Source organism: Balearica regulorum, chromosome 14, assembly GCF_011004875.1.
Source record: "Balearica regulorum gibbericeps isolate bBalReg1 chromosome 14, bBalReg1.pri, whole genome shotgun sequence".
Classification (NCBI taxonomy): Eukaryota; Metazoa; Chordata; class Aves; order Gruiformes; family Gruidae; genus Balearica; species Balearica regulorum.
This window is the reverse complement of record NC_046197.1, coordinates 14986798-15007030: the sequence shown is the minus strand read 5'-3', so window position 1 is coordinate 15007030 and position 20233 is coordinate 14986798. Positions and strand designations below refer to the sequence as shown.

At 59.3% G+C, this 20233-nt stretch overlaps 1 protein-coding gene across 10 annotated transcripts; it reads right to left on the bottom strand.

Moving 5' to 3' along the window:
- Positions 1-408: 408 nt before the first annotated feature.
- Positions 409-16395, bottom strand: TNIP1 (TNFAIP3 interacting protein 1). Of its 10 annotated transcripts, none has more exons than XM_075766699.1 (18): positions 16233-16395; positions 8677-8847; positions 7525-7647; positions 7133-7215; positions 6834-6902; positions 4811-5002; positions 4539-4633; positions 4385-4466; positions 4055-4147; positions 3760-3825; positions 3468-3599; positions 3256-3384; positions 2817-2939; positions 2393-2518; positions 1988-2068; positions 1635-1829; positions 1293-1383; positions 409-936 (listed from the first exon to the last, which is right to left on the bottom strand). In XM_075766699.1, exons 2-18 carry the CDS (start codon positions 8816-8818, stop codon positions 911-913), a joined length of 1848 nt encoding a protein of 615 aa, XP_075622814.1. In that variant the 5' UTR covers positions 8819-8847; positions 16233-16395; the 3' UTR covers positions 409-910. The 10 variants fall into 10 exon arrangements, with proteins under 10 accessions (XP_075622814.1, XP_075622809.1, XP_075622813.1 ...); XM_075766694.1 differs by having other exon boundaries at positions 409-931; positions 16233-16363; XM_075766698.1 differs by having other exon boundaries at positions 4055-4144; positions 16233-16363.
- Between the last annotated feature and the right edge of the window lie 3838 nt (positions 16396-20233).

Here is a 20233-nt window from a genome sequence, read left to right as displayed (position 1 = left end):
GCAAGAGGGGCTAGGAGGGGGGAGCAGCCCTGTGCCTCCTGCTATCATGCACGTGACAGCCATGCTTTACAGAAATAGGCTGTTTTGTTTTTTCTACCCCCTCCAGACTTGTTTTCCAGGAGGAAGATTTGCTCTGGGTAAGGCCAGTGCTGTAGGGAAAAGCAGAAGGGGAAGGAGGGGAGCAGGGGGATCCCTGCCCAGGCAAAGACGTGGGGCAGGAGAGGGGAGGGCAAGGGGCCTGGGGGGAGATGGGGTGCACGCACTTGGAGCAACAGATCCTGGGGTGCCCACGCAGGGGTTAGGTTCCCCTCGCACTTGCTGTGGCTACACCTGAGCACACAGGGACCAGCAGCCCTCGCATCCCTCCCAGGGAAAGCAGCTTTCAGGATAAAACCAGAGAGACTCAGCTACACTTCAGTCCTTAAATAAATACAAAGACACCAAGCACCCTCAGCCCGGGCCGTGGCTGCGGCAGGCACACGCCTGCGAGCACGGGATCTCCCACCGCCGGGAGAGTCCCCGCTGTCACCCGCTCCTCCAGGGGCTGAACCGAAGCTCCTGGACCCGGGCAGCTCCTGGCGCGTTCCTGGGAAACGCCAGCTCCTCTTCCCTGAAGACCTGGCTCGGATCTACAGCGATGCCAGGCCTGACACCTCGTGGGGAAGGGGATGGCCGCAGAGGACTGACCCTGCATTGGCTGCCACTACGATGGCACCTGCGGTCCCTCCTTCACACTTTCCTCGCGGGGATGCACTGCTGAGCCGCTCCAGGCCACAGGTACGGCCACATCCACTGCATGTCCGCACACGGGGATAGGCAGCCGGAGGAAGCTCCTAGGTATATACACACAGGCACACACACACACCCTACTCTTCTTCGGCTGATATCGCAGCACAGCTGGTCCTTGGCGTTAGGGCAATCTGGGACCTGCCTGTTCTGAGACACAAGAGAGGGGCGGCACAGGGTGAGTGCGGCTCCTCGTGCCCAGACGAGCCCCACGGGAGGGATGCCAGCCATGGGAGGGTTGTTATCCCCGAGCACCCATTGCCATAACCCTGGGGTTGCTGGGGCTCAGGCTCATGCCTGGCTTCAGATGCAGCAGGGACCAACCCCATGGCAGAATCATGCCCTTGGCTGATCAGAGGTGGGGGCTGAAGAGAAATGGCCACTGTCTGCCAAGCTGCTCTGCCATCCCGCCCCCCCCCCCCCCCCCCCCCCGAGTGTTCAGCCAACTGCCCAGGGTCTCAGGGGGCAGGACGGGGCGCTCCCCTCGCCGAGGGTCCAAGCCTTACCCAAGTCCTTGGGGACCGGTTTCACCCCAGCCACTGCCTGAGCGTTCTGGCTGCGAGCCATGGCGCAGGGTGGGCGCCAGGGGTACTCGGGCTGCAGGGGAGGTGGAACAGAAACAGAACTATCAGAGATGCGAATCACAAGGCTGTACCCCGTATTCAATTGCCAGGGTGTTAGGAAGAGGAGGAGGAGGGCTGAGCATTCATGTGCCACCAGGGCGCGTGCTCAGCTCCCTGCTCGGTGACTCGGTTGCCACAGAAGAGCCACTCGCTTGGCAGCAAGCCCCAGACCCGCTCACATAGGACCCTCTGCTCCCCCTCATGCTGCCATGGGTGGACACTCACCGGGGGAAAATGGTGGAAGTTTTGTCCCGGCGTGTGCTCGCTCGGCATTGCTGGCGGGTATCGGATCTGCTGCCACTCGTCAAAGCCGTGGTACATGGGGTGAGCCACGGGAGGACTGTACGGGTACTGGTACAGGGGGCAGGCAGGGCCCAGCGGCCCCGGCAGCGGCTCGGGGTGCAGCCTCTCTCCAGAAGCCTGCAAGGAGCCAGGGGAGATGCTGGGGAAAGCCCCGAGGACAGCCCACTGCCACCACCCATCGCCCAGCTCAGAGCTGCCCCTCCAACGGGAGACAAGCGCCAGGCCTGCAGCCCCCAGCCCCTCCACCTGGGAAGGCTTTTTTCCCCCATCCCCACCTGCTTGTGCTGTTTCAGCAGCTTCTTCAGCTTCTCCTTTTCCTCCTTCTCCCTCTGGCAGTCGTCCTTGGAGGCTCGCAGCTGGGAGCAAGGAGGGGTTAGTGCAGAGCCCACCCTGCTACCCCCTGTGGCTGTGGGGCAGGGGATGCTGGCATGCCGTGCGGGAATGCCTGCACCGGTCCACCCCCGTCAGACCCCCCAGGAGAGAGGAAAGAGGAAGAGATGAGTGAAAGGAGAAGCTGTGGCAGGGACAAGGGGCAGCAAAACCAGCACTCCAGCCCTCCTGTCCCCACTCAGAGATGGGTAGGGGGGCTGTGATACTGGGGATGAGCACACCTCTGACAGACCCGGGGGACACACATGGGGCTCCCAAGATGCTGCTGGTGGCACCCAGTGCTGGCTCACCTGGTTGTTGGAAAGGACCAACTGCTTCTGCAGCTTCTCTAGCTGCTGCTTCAGCTCTTCCTTCTCTTCGTTCATCCTCTCTCTGTCACTCCGCTCCCGCTGGAAGTCTTCCTCAAAAATTTTTACCTGGCAGGAGGGAGGGACGTGGGTGCACAGCTCCCCCAAACACCCCCCCATCGCTGCCTTGCCATCCCTGACCACACCAGCTATGCCAAGCCCTGGCACGTGGGTGGCTCACAGCTGTGGTCCCTCCAGCTGAAGGCCCAGAGGATGCTGAGTTTGGTCCCCCCCGTCCCCACCACCACAGCACAGACACTCGCCAGGACTGCTGGGCTGCTCCTGGCCACACCAGGCTCTTCTCCAGGGAGGTCTGGGGCAGGTAGCTTCCCCCCCCCCCATCCAGCAGCTCTGTGTCCTGCCCTACCTGCTGCTTGAGGAGCTCGTTCTGGGTCAGCAGCTCCTGCTGTGGCACCTTCCCCACCGGCTCCATGGTGCTACCAAAGATGGGTGGTGGGGAGGCCTGGACATTCAGGGCCTCCTCTAGTGCCTGGAGAGGAAGAGGAGGAGCAGGGAGGGAGGGTCAGAGCAAGATGCTGTGCCCATGACATCTCCAGAGGGCCATGGACACATGCCCAGCATGGGAAGTTGGTATAACTGGGCAAGAGCAAGAGGGACCACAGACTCCCCCCACCCCTTTCCTGGGAGCCTAAGGAGATGTGGAGGGCTTTGTCTGACACAAGCTCCTGCCTGGGCAAGGAGCTGGGCAAGAGGGGGTCAACCAGGTTCAGTTTTGGATTTGAGAGAGAAGGGGACACAGAACATAAAAAACATTTTGCAGTGACGGGTTTTGCCCTGGCCCCCACCTTGTTCAACCTCTGGATCTCCTTCTCCTGGTACTCCCGCTGCCTGGTGACCGGAGCCAGCTGCTCCTGCAGGAACCGCATCCTCTGCTGCAGGTCCCTCACCTCCATGGCCAACCTCTCCTTCTCTGCCTGCAGGACCCAGGGGGATGGAGATCAGCCAGGGCAGGGTGATGGGGCCAGCAGCTCCCTGCTGCCCTTCTCAAGGGACTCACCTCCTCTGTTTCAATCCGGGACTTGGCCAGGAGCAGCTTGCGGTCAAAATCCCTTTGCTTTTGCTCCCGCTCCGCCTCCAGCTCGGTCAGTGCCCTCCGGGCCTCGGCCAGCTCCTGGTGCAGGTCTGTGACCTGCGGGAGGGAGCAGGGATGTTGGCCTGCCCAGAAGGACCCACACCGCGGGGAAGGAGGCGTAGGCAGCCCCAAAACCCTCCCCCACAGCCGGTCTCCTCCGAGCCTCCCCCCCAGCTGGCGCTCAGCAGAGACGTGGCCCCCAAGCACCCAGCCCTACCTTCTGCTCGTACTTCTGCTTCGTGGCTCGGAAGTGCTGATCCCACTGCTTATTCACCTCCAGCAGCTGTGGGGAGAGAGGGGCAGCTGAACGGGAGCCCAACCCCTGCCCCAAGCCAGCCATGGGCAATCCCCAGCAGCTTCCCGTCGCAAAAGGACCTCAGGGACCAGCTGGATGGAGATCCCAGCTCCAGCAGCGCTTCCCTGCGGCTCCGCAGCCCTGTCCCAGCCACGCAGCCCTGCCGCCCGCTCCCGCCCTGCTCCTGGCAGCACCTCCCTCCCAGCCCCATCCTCACCTCCCTGCGCTGGTGCTCCAGGATCTTCACCTTCTTCTCCTTGGCCTCCAGCTCTCCTCTGCCCGGCGCCTTCTCCACCGCGGCCCCGCTCTGCTGGACGCGCACGGGGGGGACCCTCAGGGCTTTTGTGGAGGCTGTGCCCGAGGCCGGCTAAGCACGAGCCAGTTCCCCTCCCATGGCCTCCCCCATCCCCTCGAGACCCTGAGAAGTCCTGCTGGCCATACTGGGACAAACTGGGGGCTCGATTAAAATGAGGCCACATTTGCTGACGTGTCGGTGAGCTCCTTGCCTCCTTCCCAGCCCTCTCTGAGGGCAACACTGCCTCCTCACCTGCTGCTGCTCGGCAGCTTCCCTCTTCCCACTGTCCTGGCTGCTCAGTGTCACCATCCTCCGGAGCTCCTGGTTCTCACACCTGTGGGCAGGGAGGGCCAGGTCAGCAGGAAGAAGAACCTAGGGCAGCCCCATCCCCACCACCCACCCTCACCTGAGCTTCTCCAGTGCCTGGTTTCTCTGCTCCAGGTCCCGCTCCAGCTTGGTTCGCAGCTCCTTGTTCTCACTATGCAGCGTCTCACACAGCGTCTGGGGATGAACGCAGGCAGCGTGAGGACCACTGCCAGCCCCAGGAGCCTGTCTGGCCACCCACCTCCCACCGAGCCCTGGCACATGGGTGGGTGTCTACCTCAGGGTGGGCAGGAGGGGCTTGGTGGGGAAAAAAAGGGGGAAACCCCCCACAAAGCCCAGCCAGTCCTTGCTCACCTGCAGGAACGATGTTCTCTGCTCGTTCTTGTGCACCTTGGAAGCCAGGCGCTTGAGCTCGGAGGCCATGTAGCCCATGCGCACGAAGACCTGGTCCTTGCTGGCCTCCTTGGTGCAGCCGCTCAGTGTGCTCTCCAGCTGCTGCAGCTGGGGCAACAGGTTGCTATCCTCATTTGGTGGCTGCTCCAAGTCCTGGGGATGGGGAGGGGATGAAGCATGGTTAGATCGGTTTAGGGAGCATTGCAAAGTTCCCTCTTGGGACAGGTCAGCCTTGTCCCTCATCCAGGGCTGTGGTGGAGAGATGAGCCATCACTGAGAGACTCTGCAACAGCTCTCGTTACACTGAAAAATTGTGTTGGCTTTATCCAGGTCTGATTCTCAGCTGCTGGACATGGGACACCAAGTCCCCACCCCAGGTGGAAGGGGACATTATGGCAGCTCTCCCAGCCCATGGATTCCCCATGCTCCTCAGCAGTCTGAGCAGACCATACTCCCAGCTTGCTGACAGCAATGGAGGCATCTCCACCTCTAACCCCTTCTTCCCCCTGAGTTTTCCCCATCAGCACCTGGGCTAGAAATCCCAGCTCCTGAGACCGTCCTTTCCACACACTCGCCAGTCTGTGCCAGGAGCTGAGGTTTGCCGTATGAGGGGTGATCTTACCCTAGTCCCCATCTCCTCCTTCCTCCTGTCCTCCAGCACGGCTCTGCAGCTCCCCTGCTGCCACGGCACGCCAGGCGCTGGGAACCCGGGCTCCTTGGCAGGTGGCAGCCAAGAGGGTGACGCACGGGATTTAAATGGTGGCCAGGAGAGCCCGGATCAGGGCGCACCCACCAGCGTCACGGCACACCCCACCCACGCACAAAGGGTGTCCCCAACGGCTCATCCTCCCCTGGTACGGCTGGTTAACTCCTCTGCTGCCTAGGAGACACCGCTGACACTGCCGGGGAGGAGGTGGGGAAGCACTGGCACACCTTTGCCCGCTGCGCTCCCGGCCCTGCTGACTCACCCAGCCACCCATGGGAATGCCCCGGGCAGCACCACGTGGGGCGAGGATCCCAGCATGTCCCCAGCACCTTGGCCCCATTTACAGCCCCAAAACTCCCATAGGAGGGTGCGTGTGGTGCACAGTGGGGCCAGTTCCTCCCACCAGCGCTAGCCGGTGAGGGGAGGCAGTGAGGACCAGAGCCCGGCTGGAGCGCCTGGGAGAGCTCAGGTGCAAACACGGGACTAGTGCTCGGCTCGGGCACCAGCAGCTGATTGCCAAGTGGATGCCACCCCATTCTCCATCACCCCATGGCTGCACCCCCAGAGGGTCCAATAAGACTCAACCCTCCTGGAGCCTCTCTGGCCAACACAAACTGGGATGCGCAATGAGAGCGCGTCCCCTTACTGGCACCATGCGATGCAAGCTGATGTTTGTTCCCCTTGGGCTCCCCATTCCCGGCTCCCCTCCCTTCCAGCACACGCAAAAAGTGGGAGTAGGACAGAACGGGGCAGTGCCAGCCAGGGGGATGTTCAAGTGGCAGCACACCAAGGTGCCTCGGCTGGGGCAGACCCTCTCAGCAATGACGGGGCTTGGAAAAGAGACCTTTTCTCCAGCACGGGTGTCAGGAGGTGAGCGTCAGAGCATCACCGTCAGCTTCTCGGGCCATCACAGCCCTTCCTGTCGCTGTTACGTGGCATCTGGAGACACTGGTGTCCCTGGCTGCCTGGCGCTGCTTTGCCAGCCATGTGCCCAGGCAGCCCAGCCAGGCCACTTGTCCTCGGGAGCCCTTGTCCTTGGAGGGCAGCCTGCACACGTCTGTCAGAGCCGCACATGGGGCTGGCTCTGCTCCGCTGGGAACAGCCAGGCACAGTTTATCCCTCCTCTGCATTTTCCTCAAGGGCCGCCTTGACACAGGTCCCCTCAGCCCTGCCTGTGCCTGCCCACAGCGGCACACCGCTGCCTGTCTACCCCCACACCAACGGGCTCTACTCTCCACCCGCCGCCCACCAAATCCCGCAGGTACCAGGGCCACTCACCGCTCTCCCGCTCTCCTGGGGAAACCCTTGTGCTTCAACAGCAACGATCTCGAACTCCGAGGAGGATCCCTGCAAGGGGAAGCAGCCAGGTCAGGTCTCCCTGGGGAACGGCAACCCAGGATGCCCACTGCACGGAGGCAGGGACCACCAGGACGGGAGCACAGCAGGGAAGCTGACCCCTCCTTTCAGATTTATCCCCATTTCTAGAGGCTAAAGGTTGCCACCTTTTGCTTTTAACTAGATGGCGAGTCTCTCCTTCTGGCCACGCCAGCACCAGCCCTCCCATTCATCAGACTCACACTGGGAGGAGATTTCCGTGGTTCCACGTCTGGCTGGGTGCTGCCCGGGGTGGCCTGTGTGGAGCTGGGATCAGGGCCGACAGCTGCGGAGAGGGGAGAGGACACAGCCGTGAGCCTTTTGGAGAGCAGAGCCTCTCCTCACCCGGCGCAGGATGCAGAGAGCAGGCACCCTGCAAGGTTGGACACTGATGGATGGCTTCTTCCCCAGCTATGGGGATGGGACAGAAACCTCCCTCACAGGAGAAGGGAGGACAGCAGTGGTTTGACACACTAGAGAGGAGAGAGCTGTGAGAAACCCTCATGAAAGTCTCCTTTACACCCTCTCCCTTCCCCTGAGCTGGGGATCCCGAGCCATCAGGTCATCCTTCCTCAGCGAGCCTCCTGTCTCCTACCTCCAGTTTTCACCAGGTCCTCCAAGGAAGATGATGCAATAAGCATTTTGTTGTCCTTCACAAGGTCCTCTGCTTTCTGTCGCAGCTTGGATGCCTCCACCTGGGACTCCTCCAGCAGCTCTCCTGTTGTGGACAACAGAAAGGTGCTCAACCTCCCTTCCCCGAGTGCCTGCCTTGCAGCAGCTCCATCCACCAGCACCAAGCCCCCTGCCTGGGTGGAAAAGTGCCCAGCAGAGTCTTTCTTCTTCCAGAAGGATCTTTTCTTGACCAAATCCAATGGCAAAGCTATCTCAGTGGCTCACTGGCTGCAGAGTCCTCCATGATGACACACAGAGGACTGGTTACAGGAGGCAGAAGGGCAGCACTGCATCTCTTGGAGGTCTCCTCTACTTCCCAGAAGAGCCAGATTTAAGCCTAAGTGGTGCGGGGTCCAGCCTGCCAGCTTGGGGGTCTGGCACTGACAATGCAATCCTCTCCCCACCCTGGGCGGCTGCTCCCACGCCAGTGGGTCCCAGTCCCAGGTAGGGGCATGGTGACACGACAGGAATCACGAGGCAGGTGGAAATTCGGCTGCAGAGGCAGGACTCGAAAGCAGAAGCTGGGTCACGAGACCGAAAGCAAAACTGGGGGTGGGTGGGGGAAGGCGGCCGAGAAGGAAAAAGGGGATGGCACGACTCGGCTGGGGCGTTTCAACACCGACACGTCCCTGCCGTTGCGGGGAGCACCCAACACCGGAGTCTTTGAACAGCACCTGGGAAACGCCCCTGACAACAGGGAGCTGTGGGAGGTGGGGGCTTTCATCAACGGCAGAACAGATCCAGGCACCTACAGCCTGCCACTGCAGGACTCCGGGAAGCTGACCTTGCTCCACCACTTGCCTTTTTATTTTTTTTTCCCCTCCAGCCTATTATCCCACTGTAAAGCACCCCAGAGATCAGCAAAAGCCTTGTTCCCTCTACATCCCCACGTGAACAAGCCCAGACACCCTGCCTGGCCCCCCAGGATGGGGAGAGCTTTGCTACTGCCCCAGTGCCAAGACCCCCAGCTTCTTCTAGCACCCTTCCTCAATAGAGCAAGAAACCCCCAGGCTCGGTGGGCACAGGCTGAGCTGCCCCAAACGCAAACCTCATCCCCCAGCCACGCAGCAGTTACCGATAGACTTGATCCCCTGCATCTTCTCTTTCAGCCGGGTGTTCTCCTCCACCAGCCGCTCAAAGGCTGTGGATCCATTCTCCTCCGTCCCCCCGCCAGGGTCATAAATGCGGTAGGGTCCTCTCCCTTCCATGCTTGCCATTCAGTCGCCTACCTCCCAGCCAGGCATCCCTGCAAGGCAACGGAGCACAGCGTCACCTTCCTCTGGTCCTGGATGGCATCGCGGTCCCCTGGTCCCAACCGTGCAGGGGTCCGGGGTGCCGTGCTGATGGCGGCAGGGCTGCCTCACTGCTCGCTGGCCAGTGGAGAAGTGTCCCAGGTGAAGACACTTCCCCCTCCAGTCCTGCTTGGGGTGAACGTGCTGGGGTGACTCATGGCCATGAGAAGTGTCACGCGATGAAGCATCACCAGCACCCCCACCCGAGGCCGGCTCTCACCCCTGTGGGACATGGGAGTCCCTGAGGGGGTCACAGCCGGCTGCCCTTGTATCCCCGTGGGGATGGAGACCCCTTCCAGGAGCACCCACCCTCACCAGTGTGGACTCGTCACTGGAGCATCCCTCTCACCAACGCAATAGTTTTGGGGGGCAGAAAGGGTTGCACTGGGAAAGGGCAATGTCTCCAGTTGCAAAAACCTTAACCCAGAGCCGGTGGGCTGTTTGGGCAGCACCGGGGGGTAGACGAGCCCCAGCAGCCAGGCAGGGACCTGCTCTGCACTCTAACTCAGCCAGAGAAACCGGCTGTCAATGGCGTGGCTTCCCAAATCGGGGCATCGGGAACAGCCGGGCATACACTGGGCCAGGAGCAAAGTATGAGGAGAGGAAACACCTATACACAGCGCACTATTTGCTTTTTTAATTCCTTGGATTCCTTGGTGGCCCAAGGCCTCCCTCTTGCTGAGGTCTGGCCTTGGGGATGCTGCCCAGCTCTCCCAGCCCCAGGTCTCACCCATCTCCTGCGGGAATCAGCTGCTGTGAATTATGGCTCAACTTATCAAAAATACACACACCCCCAGCTCGCTATAAACCAGGGCAGCGTGGCAGCTGAGATGGCCCTGGGGGCAATGCCAGCTGGAGCTGGGGTGCTGCCTACAGTGCCAGCTGCTGGGGGGCACCACAGGAGGACCCATGGGCACCCCCAAGTGCTCTTCACCCAGCCAAGGCAGCTGGGTGCTCGTGAGCAGGAGGAGGCCGGGGAGGGGGCATTTTGAAAGAGGAAGGGTGGAAGCCTGGACCCGAAACCGTCTTGACCTCAGAGTAATGCTCATGCCATGAGCGATCCAGACTGATCACTGGTTTGAATGACCTGCCTGCCAGGGAGCAGCAGGGACTTTCCAGATGACAACTGTCACCTGGCAGCATCCGCAACCAGAGCGGCAATTAACGCCCACCTCGACAGCAGGTAATTACACACGGCCTCGGCAGCGGCATGCTTTTGGCAGACGCATCTCTCGCTAGGTCTCACCTTCCTCCCACTCTGCGTCTTCCACCAAGCCCCCCCCGCCGTCGCCCACAGCCCCGCACAGGGAACCAGCGGCCCCATCCCAAGCAGCTGGAGGCGGTGACCCCCCGGGAGCTGCCCAGCTGCGGGGTGGGCTGAGCAGCGGCTATTTCTGGAGCCCACAGCAGCTGACAGGAAGCTGCGGAAGAACCGGGGCAGTTTCTGTGCTGCGGGTCCTGGCGCTGGGCAGCATCGCCACAGCCGGTACGGAATCCTCCCTGGCCCCTGGGTGAGGAAAACTCCCGGAGCAGACCTGCCGGTGGGCAGGATGGAGCCCAGCGTGGCAGCAGCATGTGGCCCGGGGACGCGGCGGCACCTCCGCCGCAGGGAAATGCTGTCGCCTGTGGCCACGCTACCTGCCTGGTCAGCCCGGCGGAGGACGGGGACGGCATCACAGGCAGGCTGGGGATCTGAGCCTGTTTCTCACTGCTGTCCGGTCACCACGTACTGCTCCAGACCCAAACTGGGAGCTCTGGGAGGAACTGGTTAGCAAAGCGATCTTGCAGCGAGCATCCCGTGGGGTGTCTGTGTCCTCTGCCAGGACGAACCCAGGTGTGGGTCAGGGAAGGTGAGGACAAGCGCCCTCTCATGAGGGAGCCTTTCCCCATGCAGCTTTGCAGCAGCCTGAAATACCAGCCCTCATTTTTTTGCAACCCAGACCCCAAACCAGTCAGTTTCCCACCTCGCCCCATGGCACACATGCGGGAGGTCCCCTACCCCTGCACATCCCTGCCTTCAAGGCAACGTGGCACCAAACCCAAGCTGCGCTGACCACCTCACCAACCAGCGGAGCTCACTCACAGCAACACCGTGTTCTTCCAGCTGGATGGAACCACCGAAAGCCTCTGCTATTCCCAATTCTCATGGTTTTATCAAGGATTTTTCTGCCCACCAGGCAGACAGCAGCAGGAGCTGTTTTCAAACAGCAGCAGGGGAGAGGAACTGAACTCTCTCCAGCTGACAGAAGCACAGACCAGCCACGAATTCACCAGCAAATGAGACCCAGCAAGAGGGGAGGGTTTCCGCAGCATCTGAGCCCATCACTGGGGGTGGGGGTCTGGGCAGGTTTGCCTGGGGTGGAGGAACAGCCCCATTTCTGCAAGGGGCCGCTGGGACTGAGCTGTCATCCTGGGAACAGGACCCTGGACCAGGTCACTGTTCCCAGTCCTGGTTTGCCTTTTTTTTTTTTCCCCTCCCTTAAGAGTTCTGAAAGGTGAGATTTGCAGTGAAAAATCTCCTGTTTCAATAAAAACACCAGGGGAGGAGAGACAGGACTATAGACCAGCACCTAACAACGGTTAGAAACACGAAGAAAACATGACTACCACAAACTCCAGAAGAAACCACTGAACCACTAGAAAACACTCCTATTTTTGCCAATCAACAGTTTCTAAGCTAGTCTGATGGTATTTCGCAGCCCCAGGGGTTGAGGACCAGCCAGGGACCATGGCTGCCTGGCTGTAGCTCCCCGGCTCTGTGTCCAGTCACTGGCAGAGGCTTCCGGACGCCACGGTCACCCGTGGGCATTGCTGGTTCCAAGCGGTGCACCTTTAGGTAGTAAATTTTTACGACGACTCTGCAAAATGAAGGAATGAGAGAGCAGGGCAGACTCCCAGGTGAAGACGAAGGCAGGATGGTATTTAAATAGCTGCGTTGCGGCTTGGGAGCGAGTCGGCACCGTGTATCCATGGCCAGGTTGTTCCCTGCCGTGCATCATGGCCACGGCACCATAGCCATCACCACGCTGGCCACGCAGAGGCAGCAGAAGGAAACGATTCCTGCTTTAAAATTACCGAACAGCTGAAAATGCAAAGGCGGAGGATGTGAATCCTGCGCAGTGAGTGGGCTGGCACTGCTGGATGTTTGCTTTTGGCGACGACCCCCGGGGAGGAGACCAGCCTCCCGAGGCCGAGGGCTTGGCAGCCCGTCAATTTCCATCCCAAAATCCATGGTGGGGGCTCGGCCCAGCCCTTCGGAGAATGGGGTTTTCTTTAACATTCCCAGGAAGTCTCCTCCCTGCCAGAATCGCAAGCGACAGCAAATCCTTGCAGGCTGCCAGCATCGTTTTCCCATGACTTGGGCTGTCAGGCCCCTGGCATCCCTCCTCCTCAGAGGAAAAGCAAAAGCCACTCAGATAGACACTATGGAGGGAATTTTTTTGTTTGATCATTTTACTGAAAATCAGCAAAATTCCACAGCCTCCAGCCCAGTTTCTTTTCCTCTCCAGCAGCTCCCCAGCCCCAGGAACAACCGCTGCTGAGCTGGGCTCATTTGCAGGGAAGCAAAAACAGAGCTGGCTTTAGGAGGAAGCAATAATAGATTTTCTGGGCACTGAAGTCCACAGGGCTGGGAGTAATACAAGAAGATGAAAGCAGGCATTGCAAGGCTCTGGTCTGAATGAGAAAGGACTGAACCTTCACTTGAAGCATTTTTCTTCCCAGCCTGGCTAGCTGCAGAGAGAAGGAGGGAAAGACACGAGTCCCACGCAAAATGCAGATGTTATATACCTGCTCCAGCCAGAAATTCCACACGCGTCTGAGAAAACCACCTCCCGCAGAGGCTTCACAAAACAACCTGCTTCCGATGAGATTGCTCACAAGGAAAATAAAGCATTTCCCCATTCAGAGCCAGGTTTACAAACATAACTAACCACACGCAGCTGCAGAGATCCTTGTTATGGGTCCAAGCTCCAGCGCAGGCAGGACAGGCAGCCAGACTTGGTGGTGGTATTCCCCTGGGCAGCACGGTGGTGTTTTATGCAAGACCATGTCTTCTGCTGCAAAGACATCTCGCTTTGTGCCGCCTGCTCTGTTTCTTCCCCCCCCTGCAGAGCTCAGCAGCTATCATGGCTGCTTGACACAGCACTCAAAAGCAGAGCAAGGCACAGCCACCCTCCTTCCTTGCAGCTCCAGCACAACCTGGGCTACTCCGGTCCAACCCGGTGCGCTTCAGCCAGGCAACAACCAAGCAGCAGAAGACAGTGGCATCGCAGAGCTACCTCAGCAAAGCTATCTCTGTCACCCAAAGCGTAAGAATCGTTGCTTTAAAACGCAATCTGCAATGCCACAAGAGTAGATGGTTCAGCTTCCTCCGCCCACGAGTGTTTTGTACCAGCTGCTGGCAAACAACAACCCATGGCCCTGTGCTAAAAAGGTCTGTTTGGCATAGGTCAGTCCCAAAGGGCGTTGTGGAATTTCTTGCAGAGCCAGGAATGATGCCAAAGGCTGCAAAAAGCCTTTCCTCTTTACTTATTGCTTGCTTTGCCTCACCAGAGAGACAGCTCTCAAGGACGTGCCTGGCTGGAGCCTTCCTTTCTCCAGAACTCGCCCCAGCACTCAAAGCCTGGTCCCCTGGCTCCAGCACGCTTCAGCTGCCTTTGCCAGCACTGTCACTGAAATCTGCCCTCCAAAAGAGCTTGCAGCAGCAGAACAGCTCTTACCCAAACAGATGGAAATAACGAGTTAGAGGGAAAAAGTTGCATTTGCCTCCCTGATACAGGGAGCAACCTGTGCCCAGGGCACAGAGGAATGGGACAGCCAGATCTCCAAGAGGCTGCAGGTCCCCACCAAGTCCCATCCGGAGCTGTTTTCACCCCAAATCAGGGCTGACAGGCAGCATCTTTCTCTCCCCTGCCCTCTGTGGGGGTCTTAGCCTAGAACTGAGGGGAGATGGGGAAGCAAGCTGTGCACCATCTCCCCAAAAAAGGAGCAGAGGCAGGTGGGGATGCTGCCATCCCCACTCCAGCTATTCCAGCCTCTGGATCTGCACTCGATGAGGACTCTTCCATCAACGGGAGGTTCCCCGGAGCCTCGGCCGCCCACAGCTCCCCGGGTGGGATCCACACACGGCCCCTGCCCGAGGGGGACCGCAAGCTCAGAAATAGTCAGCAGGCAGATGCGTGGGGCAAGCTCAGAAATAGTCAGCAGGCAGATGCGTGGGCCTGGGGAAACGCCGGGGTTGTGTAAGGGAGAGCGAGGGGAGGAGCGAGCCCGGGGTACGGCTGGGGTGTCAGCACCCAAGGGGCCAGCACCGGGCCGGGGGGCAGCAGGGACCCCCCCACCAGCACCTCTCTGACCTTTCCTCCTCTCCTCCCGCGGACATTGCCACCGCAGGTGAACCCAGGCTCCCCTGCAACCACCCTGCCCCTCCGGGACCTGCGAGGGCAGCCAGCAGCCCCCGTCTTCCCCCGGGAGAGGGGAAACTGAGGCACAGCACGACTATCGTGACCTGTCCGCGGCATCCGGAGCAGATTCCCCGGGGAACGGCGCGGCCCCAGCCCCTTCCAGGGTTTCACCCCGACCGCACGAGCAGACCGAGAGCCCGGGAACCGGCCCGGTACAGTCAACACGCAGCCCCAAGCCCCGCCAGCCCCCCCGGGACCCTCCGCTGTGCCCGGTAAGACGCCGGTGCCCCAAACAGGGCCCCTCTCCCCAAAGGCGGCAGACACCCGTACCGCTCCGAACTCACCTGCCCGTGTGTCCCCAAGGTGGGGAGCCGCTCCCGGTGCCCCTCCGCTCCCGGTGCCCCGCCGCTCCGCCGCTACGGGAGGAAGCGGTGAGCGGGGAGGGGGGCGGGGGTTCCGCCCCTGGGAAATTCCCAGCCTGACGGACAGGCGCCGCAGCCAATCGGAGTGGAGCGGAGGATATAAAGAGGGAGGGCGGAGGGCGCTGTTGGGAGGGTGGTTTGTTGTGGTCGGTTTTTTTGGGTCTCTTCGGGGTTCTGTGGGTTTGCTCGGTGCAGGGGGGGGAGCCCTGAGGGGCGGGAGGAGCCGGGCTGCGCCCCCTTAATGGTGTTTCCGCTCGTCGGGGAGCGGTAGGTCCCAGCCCCGCAGCAAGGTTCCCCCGGCTTATCGAGAGACAAGATGGCGGGGCCGAGGGGAGGGCAGGGCCCCGCCACGGCGCCTTCCTGCCGGCGGGCGGAGGAGCCCTCTCGCATCCCCGGCTGCCTTTGCGGGGGGGGGCCGTATGTGCTGAGGGGGCCCTGGGTTCTCGGCAGCTGTGGGAGTCCCAGGCTGTCCCTTCGGCTCCGGGGAGCCCCGGGAGGGAGCCTTGTGTGCTCTGCGGGCCTGCTGAGGCTGACCAGGCCTTTCCTCCGTGGCAGGGAGAATTCCCCACCGCGTCTGTGTCTCTGAGTTAACGTTACACAAGGAAATTACACCCCCTAGCCAGAGCGTTTATTGTCAGGGATCCTTTTCTTCTGTGCTGTGGTTATTGTGCATTCCTGAATAACAGAAATCGGCCCGAGGAGCAAGAACCACAGGGAACACCTGGGTTCACATAGCTCTTTGGGACTCACTCCATAGCTACCCAATTTTCTTCCTTGTGTTGGTTTTGCTACAAGGAAGGTGTTTTTCATATATATATAAAAACACTGAACCAGAAGCAGAGAAAGCCTGCTTTAAGCAGATGTGCTGCTTGCTCTCTGCCTGTGCTGATGTTTCCTCCCTAGGTGACTGCTGCTGGGATCACAGCGGTGTCCTGCGCTGGTGGCTGCGCTCTTTCCAGTTGTCCCAGTCCTGGCTTTCTACTCGGCTCTCTTCAGACAGTTCCACCACTTCTTGGTGATTTGATATTTTGAGTTGTAAAAATTAAAAAAAAACTCCTTTCACTGACTGTTCCAACCAGGCTATCGCTCTGGCAGCCTGCTGGGTTATGAGACAGCTCGGTCGGTGCTGGAACCCTCATGTGTGCTTTGGCTGTGCTGGTGTCCGAGGTTTCAACTGGGAATGAGACAGCAGGACCCCATGCACAGACATCTTCCCTTTTGTTCCCTGAAGGGCTTGTTTTATCCCAGAGGCCCGGTGCTACTCTGTAAACCCTCAGAAAACGTTGCTTCAAAGCTAAATGCAGTCCCGCAGAACCAGAAAGCATCTTGTTTATATGATAATGTCTCAGCCTGCAAAAAATAGCCAAACCCTGCTCTATTTCTGTGAGGAGAGCAGGGAGGGTGGCATGGTTCGGCTTTGCAGTGCTCTGGGCTGATAGCCGAAAAGCTGCCTGCCTTCCCCTTGCTCCGTCATGGGCACGCTTGCACCGAAAAAAACATCGCTCTACTCACCCGGCTGGGTTGCGGAGGGGCTCGGGGGGGTGAGAGCCCTTTAGGCCAGGCGCTCTCCGGCTGTAATCCCCAAATGTGGGAAGGCCGGCCCAGCTGAGCTTACTTTTAGGCATGGAGAAGGGGAATTCCCCATGATGGAGGCCCCAGACAGCCTCCGTGTGGTTTTGATAAGGAGCCAGGCACCGCTTAAAGGGCTCTCCTGCGCCATTCCAGGGGCTGTCGGGCTGTGTCAGGTATTCGTCAGCAAAAGGAGGGGTGGGGGGCCTGTCATGGAGGCTGTGATTCACTTTTGGACAACTGGAGAGCCTGGTTACATCATTCTCCTTGCCTGATTTTGGAACAACTTCACTGGGTTCATGAACACATTGTCGTGCTTCTCCCCAGGGAACCTGCTGCGTCTTGCGAGAGGTGGTGGTGTCCCAGGCGTGTTTCCATCCCATTCTTGGCCATCTCTGGAGTCAGAACAGGACGAGTCTTCCCAGGGAAGAGCTGGCTTTGCTGGTGGAGCTGCATGGGTGATGGTGTGCCAGGGTTGCAGGCAGACCCTGGAAACCATCCACCAAGAGGACTGATGGTCAGAACCAAGGCTGAAGCTAGCTGGTGCTGGAATAAACATCAAGGATTTTAGTGTTTCTGTTTTACAGAGGCTGATTGCAGCTCCCCAGCTTCTCGCCAGCCGGCACAACGTTGTACCTGGCAGGGCATTTGGTCCATACTCGCCAGGCGTGAACTGCGAGGACTGAAAAGCGCCCTGCTTTAGGCTGGCTGGTTTGGGTGGCAGGAGCGTGGGTGCTTGGCAGGAGGGTGAGGAGCCGCAGGGTCTGGGGCCTGCCTGCAGCCTGGGTACCCGTGGAGGTGGTCGGTCAATGGTGTCCTCTCACCCACTGCCTCTCCACCTCTCTAGCTGGATGCTCTTTGTGTTTCTACCTGAGCTCACCAGCTTGGGCTGGCCCAAATGCCAAGATGAATTTCACTGCAAAAACCAAAGGCTCTTGGTCCTGTTGGTCCTTCCTCATTCCTTTGGTCCTGCTGCACTCACAGGGGAGAAAACTCACCTGACAGCAGCTGTGATTCATGAGCACACCTGCGTGGCTGTGAAGATGTGTTCATAGCTGATACTTTTACATACTAGGGGTTTTTTTAGCATGGAGGGTTGGGTTCAGCTAGGGTTGGGGACTAGCTTCCTCCATGTTGACCCCACTCAGGGGTGAGCAGGGTGAGCCTTGTGCATGTTGGGTGGTGGGAATCCCGAGTGGAAGTGGCCCAGCAGCCTGAGGCGCCCAGTAAATCCACCTGCCCTCAGTGCTGCTGGGTGGACGGAGTGCATTTGAACCCCAATGGGGCCAGCCAAGGCCCGGCTGTCACGGTTTGGCACAGCACCCCGGGGACACTCGTGGGCTTAGCTCTGCAGGGATCTGACCCTGATGGGTGCTTCTTGGCATCAGCAGTGGGTTTCGCTGGGGGCTGCTGGGTGTGCCATGCTGATCGGATGCGACCCGGTGCTCCGTCAGTGAAGGGAAGCAGAAGGCCAACAGTGACGCTGTGAGAGCAGGGAGGAAGCTCTGACCACAGGAGGGGATTTCCAGAACATTGTGATCTGCTGCCTATGCAAATGAGGAACTCAAATTAACCTGGCAGGATGGGAGGGCTCTGGGATGGAGGGCAAGGGAGAGGCAGGGGAGGGAGCCTGGAAGAGTGGGCTGCTGGGAGAGGGAAGGAGGGAGCGAGGAAGGGATGTGGGGTAGGGGCAGCAGAAGGATGGAGAAGGGAGCTGCTCGCTCCCCCAGACCTCCCGCAGCACCCTGTCTTTGAAGAGAGTCAGAGTCACACCGTGGCTTTCCAGGGATGCCAGGCTGCTTTCGCTCTGCCTGGTTTACCCACACATCTGCCTCTGGCATGTGAGGCAAGGCTCGGTGTCACCCGCTTCACAGGAGGAGATCACCGCCTCCTGCCTTCCTCCACAGCCTTGCCAACCTCCTCCTCTCTCCTGCGCAGTCAGCAGGGGATGGGTTATGGTAGGACCTGATGCAGCTCCACAGCGGATGTGCCAAGACCTGTGGGAACCGGGTCCGACAGCGCTCAGAGGATTTCCTTGCATGCTTTAAGCTTTGAATTATTTGGAGTCCCAATTTGCAAAATCAACAACAGACACAGAGGGGATTTTCCCCTCTTCCTGTCTCCCCAGGCCATGTCTCATCCAGTTGCAATGCCTGAGAAAAGAGCTCGGCAGCAGTCATCATGTCCTGGAAAGGGACTCCGGGGATGACGGTGTGGGGAGAGCGGCTCCGGTGAGCTCAGCCATTTCCCCAGCCTCAGCAAACTGTGGGGAACACGCTGCCCAGTGAGCGGCACATGGATGTGAGGGGCAAGGCTGCTTCTTCCTCCTTTGGCTTGGGAAGAGGAAGAGCTGAAGAAGAAATCTCTGCCAGCTCCCAAGACTCAAGGTTGGGTTTCTTCCCTCCAGCAGAAGGGGAGGACGGTGGGTGGGATGGAAGTGGCTTGCTGAGATTGCAGCATTGGGCCAAGGTCCGAGACCAATGTCCTGTGTGTCTCTGCATCAGGTGCAGCTCCTCCCAGGGTCTGGTGGTAAAGAGGATCTGGAGTGGCCCCTGGAGCTGACTCAGAGGGGGAGGTCTGACCCTCTGCACACCAAACATGGGCTTGTGGGTTTTTTTGGATGTCACAACCTGTGAAATCTGGTGTTGGCTTTGCCTGGAAGCGAGTCCTTGCCCCCAGCATTGCTGGTCAATGTGCAAAACAGTCACGTGTCGGGTGCTGGTGTGTAAATCCCAGACCCCGGCAGCAGCTTCTCTGCGGCAGCCGTGAAGGCTGAAGCACGAGGGCCCAGCACGTACCTGCCTCCAGCCCTTACCCTGTTCACAGCCTTTCTAATTCTTCCCCTTTTTTGTGCCTGTCATTTTGTTCTCCTCTTTCCTTTCCCAGCCATCCTTGAACTGCTTGCCTTCCTCTTGATGACAGAGGCTAGGCCTGAGATTTGCCACCAGTTGCCCTCGGATTGGGCTGGTTGGAGCCAGTGGATGGAGCAGAGATGTTCCTGGAGAGTGGTGCTATGAAGTGTATTTTCTCTACAGACCAGGATGCTACAGGGATGAAGCTGCTTTGTCTGAAGTCTATATGACCTGCCGTGTATAGAGAGTTTCATGGGCAAAACAGTCCTCACTCAGGGAATTTTAATTTATTGTCAGTTAACACAAATTGCTGGTGAGTGATTTGGGCATTGAACAAAACAAGTGTTCTTCCTTCCCCAGGCTTGGCTTAGGCCAAACATACTCTTTCTCCTTCCTAGAATCAGTGTTCCTTGTTTCACCGCAGGTTACACTCACTCCATCCCAAATCCTTCGGCAAGGTGACAGGTCACGTGTAACCTGCTGGCTGCCATTTCTCTGTGCTTCTTACTGGGTTTCCTCCACTCCTCTGTGCTTCTCCATGTCCTAGGCTCCACAGCCTGTCTTGGTGCTGCTGGTTCCAGGCTCCTCTTGGGTCACTTGGAGTCCTCCTAAAGCCTCCTCCTTCCTCCTGGCTGCTTTTAACCAGAGCATTTCCTTTCTCTGGGCCTGGTGCAGAGTCTTCAGGCTCTCCAGCACAGGAAGGCAGCAGGAATTTAATTCGATTGACAGACGCATTTACTGTGATGCATGACGCCAAATGGGAGCAGGTCTTCAAACAGGAGCTGGCTGCAAATTGATCAACCTCTGCAAGAAAACACTGGGGTGAGAAACGGGGAGAAAATGCCCCAGGGGCAGAGATTCCCAGAGGCCGTGCTTGTGCTTCCCAAGATGCCATCACCCTCCTGGCATTGCCCTCAGGGTGGGCAGCTCTGCTGAGCTCAGTCCAGTTCGTTGCTCTCCCTTGTAGGGCAACCCGCTGTAAGCAGCCCTAGCAGCATGGGGGTGGGATGTCGATATATGCTGTGCTTAAATAGGACATTGAGTGTGCTTAAGTATTTGCAGTGATTAAAATGCCACTGGCTGTTTTCTGCT